Source organism: Paramormyrops kingsleyae, chromosome 8, assembly GCF_048594095.1.
Source record: "Paramormyrops kingsleyae isolate MSU_618 chromosome 8, PKINGS_0.4, whole genome shotgun sequence".
Taxonomy (NCBI): domain Eukaryota; kingdom Metazoa; phylum Chordata; class Actinopteri; order Osteoglossiformes; family Mormyridae; genus Paramormyrops; species Paramormyrops kingsleyae.
In genome coordinates, this window is record NC_132804.1 from 21,716,383 (window position 1) to 21,730,913 (window position 14,531).

General features: G+C 42.3%; 1 protein-coding gene across 2 annotated transcripts; it reads right to left on the reverse strand.

The window, feature by feature from the left end:
• Positions 1-892: 892 nt before the first annotated feature.
• apcdd1l (adenomatosis polyposis coli down-regulated 1-like) lies at positions 893-13,638 on the reverse strand. 2 transcript variants are annotated; one of them, XM_023795267.1, is made up of 4 exons: positions 13,217-13,638; positions 5,802-5,985; positions 5,022-5,541; positions 893-2,885 (listed from the first exon to the last, which is right to left on the reverse strand). In XM_023795267.1, the coding sequence occupies exons 1-4, from the start codon at positions 13,299-13,301 to the stop codon at positions 2,115-2,117; spliced, it is 1,560 nt and encodes a 519-aa protein (XP_023651035.1). In that variant the 5' UTR covers positions 13,302-13,638; the 3' UTR covers positions 893-2,114. The 2 variants fall into 2 exon arrangements, with proteins under 2 accessions (XP_023651035.1, XP_023651034.1); XM_023795266.1 differs by having other exon boundaries at positions 5,802-5,988.
• Positions 13,639-14,531: the final 893 nt, after the last annotated feature.

Consider the following 14,531-nt stretch of genomic DNA (forward strand, 5'->3'; position numbering starts at 1 on the left):
GCGGGCCTCTCTTCCCCCCCCCCCCCCCCCCATCACCTCGCTCCCCAGCCTGCTCGACATCATCTCTCTATAACTTTCAAGGAATAAACCCAAAGCGGTCTAGTTACATTGCTCCAAATATTTCATTAGAATATGCGAACGGTGAAATGAAGCAACCCATAATCACTGAAAGTCTTAACGGTGACAATTGTTGTTTAAATACCTAGCAGTATTTCAGCGTAAAGCCAGGATCGGTGACGGTGTGAAGGTACATGCATTCACACCCAGGGATGGATGGGATTGGAGCGACGGGAACTTAGGAACACACCACTGCGGCTAGTCTCTCCTGCCCTGTTTCCAAATGGGGTTCATGCAAATATTTGGGTGTCGGAAAATAACAAAATACCTATGCATCAGGCCACAGTTCTGGCCACATATTACACTTAACTAAGAAATGGTTAATGTTAAGAAATGCAATACTAATGACGGTAATTATTTTTTACTGTAAGGCGACACTGCTTTGGCCGATATCTGTCAGATCTTTCTTACGAGTTTTAAAGTTTCCCAGAAGGCTCAGCTGGATCTAAAACATAAGCACCTGCAGTCTCTCGTGGAAACCTGTCTTCATTATTCCTCACGTGAGTTAGTCATTTTTCATCTTAAATTTACTTTCCTGCTTAAACTGCTTCAATGTAAAGTTTAGGTGAACCGATTAAAATAGAAATATACTTTGAGTTATACCAACTTAGCCTCCTATTGTTTTTCTTGTGAAATAAGGCAACTTTGGCCTGTACAAGATTATTTATCTGCAGTTATTTTCCTGTCACTTTCAATTATCTTCCAAACTTTAAGTCATAGCTATAACCATAAATAATATTGCTCACAAGCTGTGTATGTGACATCTCACACTATGTTGGCCTATTGTTTAATTTTAATACAGAATTTCACCATTGCCTTTTGTATGTACATACTCCTCTTCAAACAACATGAATATGCACATAGCACCTTTAAACTCACTTACTGTATCATAAAATACTTTAATGAAACTTATCTTAAACAAAATTATTGATAAAATTGCAAAGATCCGATATAAAAGCAGTTAATACAAGCATCTTTGGCACCCACATATCTGATTTGCTATAAAACTGGGGAACAAAGCAATCTATTTTTTAAACATCTTAAGATAACAATAAATACGTGTCTGACTTGCGTCAGATCGTTTTATATTCATCCTGTACAATCCCCAAGCTTTCGTGAACACCCCGACAAGCCGAAGCTTGTGCTGGACCCCAGGGTTCTCCTTTAAACAGTTTCATTAAACTGTTGCGTAGTTTCCCACCCACTGTCTGTGCCGCATTCAGGGACCATCCACAAATTGCTTATGGATTTCTTTGCAGCTGAGGTGCAGTGAGGCGATTATTGTTCACTGTCCTTCAACCGAGTTGGTCATCATCGTTATCGCAGTCCGGAAACACTGAGCACACCGACTCACCGTACGTGTGACACAGCAGGGACACAGGCCCTAATGCTGAAAAACATGTGCTCTTCCCAATCGCTTTTCAGTCTGCCTTTCACATCCAAGGCACTGCATTTCCTGTTTTGTGGTCCTTTTTTTTTTTTTTTGCAATTTTATGTTCCGTTTAAGAGTTTGTCATCTGGAATGTCTACATCCTATGCTCAAAATAAAATTTCATGGATATATATATATAGAGAGAGACAGCTTATACACACCTTACATTATTAATATTGTACAGCCGTGGATGGAGAAAATGCATCCTAATCCTTACAAAGCTGTTAGACAAAGACCTATCATCAAAATGCCGCAAGTGTTTTTCTAAGATGGCACTAATAGATAGTTCTCCAGCGTTAGGCAGTTATCTAATATTAAAAACACATTTATACAGACAGATTCATATGAAATATAATGTTATAACTGCAGTAAAAAGATGATTCTATTTTGTTTTTAGGGACATTCTTGGGATAAGCACCATATTCTTGTGTTTCTACACATTCCGATCTGTATTCTTGACAAACATGGTAAAATAAAGACGTCTAAAGAATAAGGCTTGATGCATAACATTCATACTTCCGCTGATGACACAGCAAGGCAAGCTCAACTTCCAGCAGCATATATGTCACTGGGTCTCTACGACACACCATCCACCGAACAAGGAGGCCAAGACCGAAGCAAGAAGCCACGTCAGAGAGGTTACACCACTGACAGGCTGGAAGGTGAAAGATCTCTGCTGGTCATGGCGGTGAGATCCACTGACATCCAGGCTGCACTGGATGAGCGGAGCCTGGTAGGATGTAGGCCTCTTGTGGGGACGGTCCGGACTGGAGCCATCGGTCGGCCTTTCCCCAGTGAACAGCAGGGGGCGCTGTTTGTGATCAAACTCTATTTTGAAGAGCTCGTACTCTTTGTGCGGCAGTTTGATCCCCAGCGCGGTGCATCCATGTGTGGGGGTGATATCCTGCTCCACGCCCACCGCCCAGCCCCCGGCCTGCCCGCAGCTCCCCTCCTGGGAGGCATTGAACACCCTGGCGACAGCCTCATCCTGAGCAACCACTGTGGCCCGCGTGACCTTGAAGACAAACTCGGTGGCGCCATGTATCACGGGCGAGGGCCCTACGCGGGCATAGTGGCCCCATGCCCGCACGCTGAAGGTCGGCTGGCGGCACGTGGGGTCCGAGTAGTGCCGGTAGAAGCCTTCCCAGCCACGCAGGTCCTCGTGGAAGGTGAAGTCTCGCGTGAGGAAGAGCACAGCTGGCCGCACCTCGCAGCCCTGGCTCACCCAGCGCCCGTCCAGGGAGAGCGGCAGGGTCGGGGAAGACGGCAGCACGGGCGGGTGCAGCTCGGAGGAGCGGTACACCAGGGCACACACCGGGCACGGGTGCACATGGTTCTGTGGGAAAACGGGCCAAAAAGCATGTGCAATAATTAAGACAGGTCCAAGTTCCAAACATTCATAATCCAGATTATGTGAAACCTAGTAAAACCTTAGCTCAAATCACATATAGTCACTTAACTCCATTTATTTAATTCAGGTGTTTAATGAAGACAGTGTCTAGGACCTGTGTAATCAACAGTCTACTCAGCTGTACACACATACAGCTATTTCACCATCTGCAGCTCAACAGTAATGTATCTTCCTGCACATTGCACTCAGTATAGTTGTGTATGTGACTAATAAAACTTTGAATTAACCTTGTGTATGATGGGTCTATGGCTTATCCATATATGGGCAGAAAATAAGGTAAATTGGTTGTACTGTACTATCTTTGTAACCCTAAAGTTAGTGTTAGGGAACCTCCTACAGTATATCCATGAGCAAAGTACATCACCTAAATTGCTACAGCAAAATTAATTTTTATATATCACTTTTCCCAACAAAGAAACCGAAACAGCACATAAACAGCATTAAGGTTATTATACTATAGTATTATAGCTAAGTGTGAACTTAGCAAATCAGTTATTTAAGTGGTATATTTTCCATAAAAAAGCTACACCGCCGCGACCAAAACACGTAGCTCTCATGTCATATCATACTGTAAACACTATGATGATACGTATATTTGTCGCGACGGCTCCTATTTCTGCCTTCGACAGCACACAGTTTTGCTTGTCATAAGGATATTAACATTTTGAATTACAAGCCCAGTGTTTAGACGTTGGCTACTATACTCCTTGGGTTCAAAGAGTAGGGGGGGGAATTAACAGAGAAGGGCTGTAACGGCGTGCAGGCAGAGCCCGCACATGTGGCGGTAATGCTGCCTGCAACCATCCGCTATAAACTGCACGGAGTCAGCAGGCCAGCGTCTGCTCAGGACACCGCCGCTAAACCGGCGGTTAACTCCGGGGTGGTCCGAACGCCAGTATCACAAAAACATACCCTCGCCAAAAAGTCTCTATGCACACAAGAAAGTATCGGCACTCCAAAAAATACTGAATTATGCGGGTTAATTTACGTAAAAGATAAGTTTATTGCAATAAATAATAAAAACGAATTTCAGGCTTAACATTCTCATAGCTAGAAAAGTAAGCTTTCAAAAAAAGTTAAATGTGTTCATTACCAGTTTCACGTCATTACCAGTAAAAGCAGAAAAGAGCGGATGATTAATGAAATTAAATACTGCAAAAGCAGAACATTTTGAGGAACAGTAAAAATGTTTGATATATAATTCTGCAAGATTTCTCCTGACATGTGATTATAGTGTTATTTTAAATATCTTGATTTAACCTGTTGGTTCACCCTACAGTACTGTGTTATATTCGCAGAATCGTTAATGAAAATAACGATTCGTTTTCATTAAAGTTAACCAAAAAAATGGCATTGGGGATTTTTCTGACTAAACTGCAGAATGGAAAGTAATGAACTTCAAAAGACTGTTTCCCTCGGTCGCTTATTTCTTATTGTATTAAATAAAATAAAATAAAATAAAACAGATGAACCCTCAGATCTTACGAGCTGCATGGTGGTGAATGTCAGTTAGTCCCAGTAAAACACAGTAAAACATAATTTGGATTCGCATTACAGTGTGAAATGCTTACACACAAAGTCTTGTGGCTTGGGTAGGAGAATTGGACTTGACACAAGAAAATCATACAGCTGAAATCCTACATTTTATTCTACACATATATATGTGTATATCCAGCTGTAGAAATACATAAATAATGAAACTGAAGCCCTGTGTCACCTTCCATATGCTGGCGTGCCGCAGTTTGTTTATGCAGTTGGCCGTAGTCCATAAATAATTGCACTTCATTACAAAACTGAATTTGGCTGCATTAATATATTAGTGAAAAAGGTAAGCTGTTATGGAAGTTTGCACGTGTTAACGTGGTAATTTATCTTCTAACTAAATATTAACAAGCAGCGTGAGTGTTTTCATTTTAGATGTAGAGGCACACGGCTCAAACAGCCTTGAGCATGGCCATCTTCTCGGGGTGTAACTTTGAGCGGGCAGTGCGCGTGTTTTGTCTAGCCGTCCCGTACAGCATGCACATACCCCCCGCCCCGCCCCGCCCCGCCCCTCCTCACCATTGCGTTCTGTAGCGGCATCTGGTAGCCAGTGGGCCGATAGCGGGTGCGATGTTCCCACTCCGTGTGGATGTCTCCCAGGAAAAGCTCCTGAACCAGCTTGCTGTGGATCTGCTGCCGACTTTCCAGGCGCAGGAGGTCCAGCTCCAGCATGGAGAAGCCCAGAGGCCCCAGACAGTCTCGGCCCGCCTTGGGGCTGAACAGATCGTAGAGCCGCCCGGGCACCCAGCACCCCGAGCCGCTGCACCGACAGACAGCCGGCAGGCGGGCGGAGACCTGCTGTACCGCGGCGGAGCTGTGGAACATGATGGCCACCCTGTGTAGGTGGTGCTCTGCCTCGGTGCCCCCGCGGGTGATCCAGGAAGCCTGCCGCAGACGCAGTTTGCCCCTGATCACCAGTGAGTAGGCTGGGTCCTGACACCTGCTGTCCCTGTAATAGAACTGCAGGGCTTTGAACAGTCGGCTCGGGTAGAACGTATATAACCGGGTCAGGAACTCCGGACCGGGTCGCACTTCACACCTGCAAGAAGAGGGCCGTGTTTGAAACTGAGCTGCGTTGGCCAATTCCAACAAAACCACAGGCAGCTTGAAAAATTCAAACCTTAAAACTATTATGTTAATTCTGCCAATTTACATTCTTTTCCCTGATGTTTACTCAAAAATGCAGTATTTACTTATCGACTAAATATTTACGTTGCCAGCACGTGCTCAGCTCCAGAGTTTCTTTATAGCCTTAATGTCCCCATTGAAATCAACGAACGTCAGCTGAAGAGTACTTGCCTGGTTGAAACCCAGTTTCCATCCAGCGTTGGTGGGATGACTGCTCTAATGCTTCCCCCATCCTGTAGGTGGCGCAGCTGAGCCTGGCACTGTGGCTCCCATAACAGCTTGGCAGTACTGTTGGCGGCCACAGTGAAAGGGGCTGTTGGAACCTCCCACAGTTTGCTGCCGGACACCAGCACAGCTGCTAAACATGGAAACACATGCAACAGTCACGCACACCTTGTTGCAGAAATATACAAACTGAATTTGCACTGTTTGCATTAGCTTAAAAGTCACTGAAATATGCCATACCCTTATTAGAAACATTCATGCAGGGCCTGGACAAATAGTCATATGTCCCACACAAGGTCCACACCGCAGCCTGTTATCTTATAATATTTGAAATTTCTGTGAAGAAAGACCGGTGTTTGCACGTTTTTTCTTTATTCAGTGTAAATGACATAATTTAATTTAATTCCAAAGAAAATTCAAAAAGTATTGTAGTTTATACCAATCTGCAATATACCACGTGAGTGCCACATGACTAAAGAAATGGCTCTGAGGGATAACGCAAGAGATTACGAGAAAAAAATATATTTTACGAGATTTTCATTTGTCACTGCTCGGCGATTTCCAGATATACGCATTTGTATTGCTAAACATCTAAAAAAAAAAAAAAAGTTTTTAAAAGTGAGACTCATAAATCAAATGTTCATATCTTTTATATAAAACATATGAGATTTCAACAATGACTAATGGGTGGATATGAATCACAATATTACACGACAGGCAAATGATTATAACAGACCTTTAAAATAACAATCTGAAAGCCGAAAAAAATCTTCAGCATTGGGGGGTTACACTAACCGTTTTAATCTTTTATATATATATATACAGTATTACACATTCATTTAAATTGAACAAATAGACCAATCAAACCTAATATTAAACTCTAGATGTTCACAACTAATTAATTTTGTGGATAAAGTTCAAGTTTAACAATAACGGAAATCGTGCTTATTCATTAGGACAAAATATGAAGTGAATTAAAGCAAATTCATAAAATACAGTTAAGCACCTGTGAGAGTTTCTGATAAGATTATTATCGCACTTCTGGAAATGTAAGCAGTGAATAGCTCAGAAACTCTGCATATAAGATCTTGGAAAACGGAGAAACTCAGGAAAAGGGAAAGCGCCATCACAATTAGGAAAACTCGTGTGGTGATGATTACCTCGTGTTCTATTTTTTTGGGCAGCAGTGGTTTTTCAAATGGCGTAGGAAGAATCAAAATTGAATACAAATATAATAAGATTATTATTTTAAATATCCGTTAGTGAGCCAGCTATTGAAACTTTTTTTCAGTTTTTAAAACTTTCGTTTTAGCTTTCGTTACCCCTGTCTCGCAAAGCTTCTTAAAAAACAGGTTGTGTGTAAGAAAATATACCTAATCGTTTATAGAATAGTATAGCTACGATTGCGGTAGGACTGTCTCATTTGTGACTGGTAGTTGTATCTACCCTGAAGGTTTCTTGTGGCCATGCATGGTAATCGTTAATTATTTAGTTAGTTTGGTGTTAGGCGGCAGAGAAAATATGAGTACAGGAGAGCTGCTGTTTACTTAGTAGGTGTAGGATCGAGATCCACAGAGTTCATCTGAAAGGTATAAATCCAACAGTGGGACTAAAGCTGCAGGTGCAGCAGTAATAGGTTCGTTCTCACGGCGCACGTCAATGCGCAGACTCGGCTTCAGCCTCTGTAAATACGGCCAAAAGCTGCTTCGCCGTTTTGTTTCAATGAAGCGGTAAGGTTTACGTACATTCACTGTGCATGTCCGTTTACTCATTTTCCCGTAAGCCTGCTGTGCCAGGCGCCGGACACTGTGTGGTCTTGGAAAGCAATGGAGAAAGAAAGCAGGGCCGAGAGGGGCACCTCGACTCAGGCTGATTTTTGATTGAACCCAAATGCTCACAAAAGTGAAGAGGCTCTTGTCCAGGGGGACGGCTTGTTTGTCAAGAACTGCACAGTTCCAGTTTCAGCCTCCTTATGCAAACATCAGACAAGGAGGGCAGAGTCCCTCTAGACTCGTTTCCTGATTTCCTCACCTCCACCCTGCTGCGCCACCCCGATCGCAATCCAAGAGGCTGCTCGAATTAGCAGTGTTTTGCAGATGATCTTATTCATGCGCTGACCATGTTCAGGAAACGTTCTGTGTTTGTGTTAGGAGTAGAAATTGGGGATCGGACGGTATAGTTTTGCGGATGTGTCGGCATTTCAATCCCTCTGTCCGATGGCTGAGGTCCAGTTACAGCGTATTTGTGTTCCCACAGAGGGACAGGTCCGCTCTGGGGCCCCAAGAGAAGCTTTTTTTCTTCCAGCGATGGTTTTAATTACGAGGTTTAGAAGAGCCAGCGTGCTTCTCCTTGAACTACTTTGAGCCAATAATAAGACCACTGTTTTTAATGTGCTAATCAATCCGCGCCTCAGTGTTGTTTGTTTCTCAAACGCTGGGAATCATTTCCATATGGTGGCGAGAACTGACGCTTTGAGGAACCTCGTGCGCACATCATTTTCGTCTCCATCCTAAAAAACAGAATATAAAAAAATGCAGAAACTAGACAGCGTGTCAGACGGCCTCTTCTGTTTTTGCCATGGTCCACATTATTACCGATCCAGCTTGCACTAAAGTAACTTTAAGCTGACAGTTTGGTTAGGTGTATTTGCGTGTTTGTTGTTCTTTCACGAACAGGTTAATTACTAATGCAATTAGTTTAAATTGGCAATCGTTAATATACGGACCGGAGACTTTAGGATGATAACAACATATTGACATTGAAGGCAGTTTTTAAATAATTTTATATAGCATAGAACTGTAAAACTAAACTCAAGGGAGTTTTAAGCCTTCTTTGGAGCAAGCGCAACCATGCTTGTAAAGAGGATTCTCCTTTCTTAAGTTCTGCCTTTTAAGGACCAATACAAGATGACCACGAGATGGCACTGCTGCGAAGCACGTTCAGCTTCCACAATTTATCAATTTAATTTTGTCAGGACAGGGCTAGATGGTTCAGAGCCAAAGTAATCGTTCTGTGTCGATGGTCCATCGCTAGACATTTCCACACTTAAGTAACGCTGATTTGTCGGAGGAATGCTTATGTAAAACTGTGCCTGTAAAAATATAACTTATGGAGGACTACCAGGGATAATTTTTTGTGTATTTATGATTTAGTTTGGCAGCTTGGCCTCTTACAGACCCCATCCTCTGGGAAGATTCAGACATTTCTCACATTATCTGTCCATACAGAGTCACCTCAAGACGCTATGTTGGTGATGCCAACTTAAGGTAAACCGTGCAGTATTTTGGGTACCCTCTTTCTAAAGCGACGGGGGAGGGGGGGAGGTTTCCCATCCCATTTCGTGGCACTGCACGCTTCCTCATGTACATCTTAGTGCTTTTGGCGTCAAGCCCATCATCGAAAATCTAAGCCCTCGCTCACCACCGCAGCAGTTAAAGCACCGCAATACCCATCTGCTGCCTTGCATCCGCAGAGCTTTTTGCAACCACTGACCCTTTCATCACCGATCCTGCGGCAAGCGGGGAATGTTTATGGCTCATTTGTCCATGGAGGCTCTCAGACTGTTCTCCTCTTGTTTTCCTCTTAGTTCACATTTGCATTCACCCGCGTTGCTGGCCAGGCAGCAACAGACAGCCCCAATTGCCCCCCCACATCCCTCGAGTCTTGCTTTTAAAATGAGGGTGGGGGAGTCGATAAAATACAGACTCGCATATTCACACAGCACCAATCCAAAGATGTTGGGGTTCATTTGTAATGTTTACGCCACCCTTACACTCATCATTCATAATTCTGCTGGTAAAAAATCTCACTGATGAGGTAAATCTGACCAAACAGAATGCATCTCGCACACCCTTAGTGCACATGAACACTGATCAAGATATTTCTTATTAATATTATAACAGTTAATATAAGACCTATTGTCTACTTGTCTAACTTCTTGTTCCAAAGTCTTTAGCGTCAAAACACATATATTATTATTATAATGGAGGAAATCGCTGTTCCTGATCTTTGGCAGATGTTCATAGAATGAAGTCTTAAAAATAAACTTAATCCTTTCCTCATTATGTATTTCAGCCCTGCTGTTTTTTCAGAGACATGTTAGGTTTGGGTATCCTCTGGGCCGAATTCATCTAAAAACACGTAGGAAAAATACACACTGCCACTACAAAAAAAAAAAAGTATATTTTTATATGATTTTTGAAATGCGTTCCTTTGTGAAATAGCCTTGACATTACTGCCAATTAGCATTTCTTCAGTTCTCCACCTGTTTCACCTCCCTGTGACACAGTTCAACGATGCAAACATGCCTTACTTTGAAGTAAAAGGCTGCCTTATGTCTGGATATCCGCCTGCGTGCTGGTTTAGTCGTGGTCACCAGTAACAAGCTAGACTCCTGAAGGTGGGGGCTTTATTGCACAGTTTCACATTTGCACAAAATGACTGTCAGACTCAGGCTGAGAGACAGGTGGGAGTGGGTGGGGAGGGAATCAGTAGGCAACTCATTAGAACAGAAATAACCTGTGATATGTGGGGGGAGTAAATTAATTACTCGATTAATTTCAGTGATCCACTCAGGTAAAATGGTTTCTCTTCTGATATATAAACTGTTTTGTTTTCTGGGCTTTGATGATCTTGCACAGTCTGTATTAACTTATCCAGCTTAAATTTAATCCAGCACTGCATGAAGCACATTAGAGGGAATTTAAGAGGAACTGTGTATGAAAATCATTAATCACAAGCCGGTCCATCTTCAGTTTTTTTTTAAGTTAATACAAAAGGGGAAACCAGGACGTCAGAGTTTGGGGGGGGTGGGCACCATTTCTGTAACACTGCAATGTCCTGCTGTGCCTCAGTTCTTCATACAATTGTGCGGGTTGAACCAAGATAAAATTCCATTAGTTGTCATTTTGCAAGAAAAAAAGGAAGAAAAAAATATATTTTAATCAGTCACAAAGATGGGTTTCAGTCTTCTTTTGATTAATATGCAGGGCTTTGTTTCTGTTAAATTGAATTTGGATAAATAGTTTTATAAGGAAAAAAACAACCATTATCAAGCACTTTCACTAAGGAAGTTTTAACAGTTTAGGTAACTGCATCTACACATAGGTTGCCAGATCTATTTAAATTATAACCGGTTTGTATCACCTTTCCTTGCAGCAATTTGGAATATTCACAGTACATTTTCAATCCATAAATCCCACTGGTCGCTGCAATAATTGCTATTATAATGTTGTTTAAAAATAATATATGGTTGTCATCACCAGTTATTAATTCTAAATTGTCCTTTCTGATATTAAGTAAATTTTCAGAAACCTTTCTGTGAAATTCAACAATTTATGTGTAAGATTTTTGGCACTGGTCTTATGCCACTTCATTCTTTTGATCTTCCTTAGGTGTTCACGCGCCAGGAAGCGCTACCCCCAATGAATTTATTTTGGTTAATGTTCCGTCTATTCCCAGTGATCGATGTTTACTGAAGATTTATCTTCCCTATACCGCATCTGGTACCTCCTGTTCAGCTCCTTAGCCACTGTGACACTAAATGCCCTAAATTATATCTTACATAGTCCAAGTATTTCTCCACAAGCACAAACATTGAGCAGTGTTAGCGCACGTGCTCGACATCTTCATCTACATGCGGACAATCCGCACCACAGCAGGGTGATTTAGAAGCGCCACATATACTGAGCGTGGATTGAACATAAAAACTAATTTGTTGCGGTGGTATGTCATATCAACATGGAAGAAAAGCATCACAAAAGGGCATTTATAGGTTTAATAATTCATAATTCATTATAAGATACAGCCTCGTTTAATATGTGGGGGGAGAATGTGCAAATATATAATTAATTCCGAGATTACTGTTAGTTGGACGAAATCGACACAGCTGGCTAGAACACATAGTTTTGCCCCTGCTTTGCTGGAGTTCAGCAGTGAAGTTTACCTCGCGGTGCGATAAATCTATGAAACCGCATTCGAAATATATAACTCACGCGGCCTTCGGGGGCAGAAACGGGAGAGGGCGTTTGACAAGAGGCAGATGACCACAGTGCTTTGTCTGGACATAGTACTCGTTCTAGGACGTTTCTTTGCAAATCTCTCCCGTATAATGTTAAAAACACACCCCGTATCTGTTCTGATCTGTAGATGGAGATTGTACAAATAAAGAAACAATGCCAGGAATAACAGGATAGTATGTAATTGCTATGCGTATAGTTGAATGGCGAGGTTGTGGGGAATCCTTGAATTCTTGACTTGGGTCAAAGTAAAGAAACGCTATTTTATTATCTCGAGCATTGAAGATGGGGCATTGCCTCTCATTCTGGTCATCATAAATGGGAAAAATATTTGGCTTCCATTGATGGCAGTGGAAAATATAGGGGATATAAAGCTGGGAGTTTGTAATAGCGGCGCCCTGTTATTCCATCCATTATCATAATCAGCGTTACTTTCTGAACTGTGCTTCTGTGAATATACGGAGATTTGTAGTTGATTTTTAGTAAATTGGTTTCCTGTTCTTAGATAATAAATAATGTAATTGGATACATTTATCAGAATGATTGTTACAGTTCTTAAGATGTTTCATTTCTGTACAATAAAGGTTAATATCTCCAGATTTTTTGCTTGTGAAATCTGTCTGGATCCTATCAATTCATATAGTCATCTGACTTATATTTGTATGATTTGGTGTTTTAATGTGACATATAAGACCAGCAATAGCTTAAATATGCCATTATACATAATTCAATTCATTTGGATACTGTGTTTTACAGAAGAACATTTCGTCATCAGCCATTTTAAATACTGAAACATTTTAATCGTAGTAACTTTGAAATTCCAGTGACAATTTTGCAATTAAAGTATTAGTGAGCGAAAACTTTTTTTTACCCCAGATCACAGTACCACCATTATTATAGCCACTAAAAACCAGAATCTTTAGTTCCTCAGCCATCCTCAGCCGCTTACGTGTAACTTAGCGCACCTGTGTCCGCTACCGTGGCTTGGCGTGGGAAAGGCTTCGAGGAGAACGTGGCACTAGGATCCCGAAACGATGCCTCTTAACGATGTAATGAAACTCATCCTCAACACAACTGGCATCAAGGATAAAGCGTAAATCTCAGTCGAACAAGAATGAATATACATTTCCGTCTGAATGCACACGAGACAAATCCACAAAACAGGCACAAAAAAATCACGCAGCTCGACCGCAAGCAGGCAGTTTAAGTCTCCGGTCTCTGTGGAGACGCACGTATCAGTGAGGATGATCATTTTCTCTCTAGCGCATCGAGAGATAATTCAGAGAAATCTGAGCGAAAATCCAGCGAAACCATAATTTGGGGTGTGGGGGGATATGCACTCACCTTCCAAGAGCCACAGCACCCAAAGTGCCCCCAACAGGTGAGTGAGACTGTTCCTCAGCATGATCAAATGTACGAGGATACGCATGCCAGGCGACCAGAGAGTCCTTAACCTCCAAGGTTAGAAAAACGTCCTCAAAAAACTATCACCAATCCCATTGTTTTGTCAGTGAAAACCAACGATGTTCCTTAATTTAAAGTATTCCTTATACGTTTTTTTAAGTTATGCCAACGTTACCGAATGCATGTTCATTTGCAAATATCAATCAATATTAGCTTCGGTTCTTTCTCTTATCCGGCTTGAGAGTCATTAGATCATAAAGTTTTGGGTCTGTCTGTCAGTGCCGTTGTCTGAGCAACTGTGCCGCTCTGAGATGTCAGTCAGGCTGACTGTGCCTGTGCGGGGGCTTCTGCTTCACTGCTGGTTAAAAGAGCAACGAGGGATGAGGGGGAGGGAGTGAAAGAATAAGAGAAAGAGAGAGAGGGAGGGAGAGAGAGGGGAGGAGAAGTAGGAAGGACTTGAGACTTCCCAAAATCAACTCCCTTGGGAACATTTACAGCAAGGTGCAGGAGAGCAAAGTCAATGCAGGAAAAACAAAAGGACAGGCATTCAAGCTAAATTAATCCTAAGCAAAAAGCACCTATTAAATGAAGAGGGTTTTATGGGGGTTTTTTTCACCTAAAATATATGGTAGTTTAGATGATTTCTATAGAGCAGAAGTGAGTTGGAAAGGTCCACAGTTGCAAGTAAATTCAGGAAACGGTCTATCTCACAGAAGAGGATGTTCAGATCCTGTTAGATCTGGGCCATCTCTGTACCTGGAAGCCACATATGACCTGCATCTCCGACCCAGAGTCAACTTGGTGTCATGCCCACTTTAACATCATTCTGGGAAGATGGATGAAGACACAGTTGTTGCAGTAGGAGTTTAAAAAAAAAAACTGGGGTTCTCCACACATAAAGGCAAACAGATGGGTGCAGTTTGTTTAAAGTGTGTTTCGATTCAGAGTGAGTTTTACAGGCTGAGGTTAAAGCCCAGCTTCACTAGGATTGTCACCATCTGTCCAGATGTGATCTATGTTTTTGAGGCGATGGTCCCATTTGAGCAAGACCAATACTGAGAGCGTTCCAAAAAATGTGCTGACAGTGCCCCCCATTGGGGACACAGGGCCGTGCACCCTCCTTCTCCATTCCGCTACTCCCAGCTTACGGCCCAGCAGACATGGTTCCCTATGATTGTGGTCTGAATAGCTCTGGACCCGCTGCAAATCCGACACGCTCACGAAGGGAAACACATGCTGTGTAATGAAAAGGGAA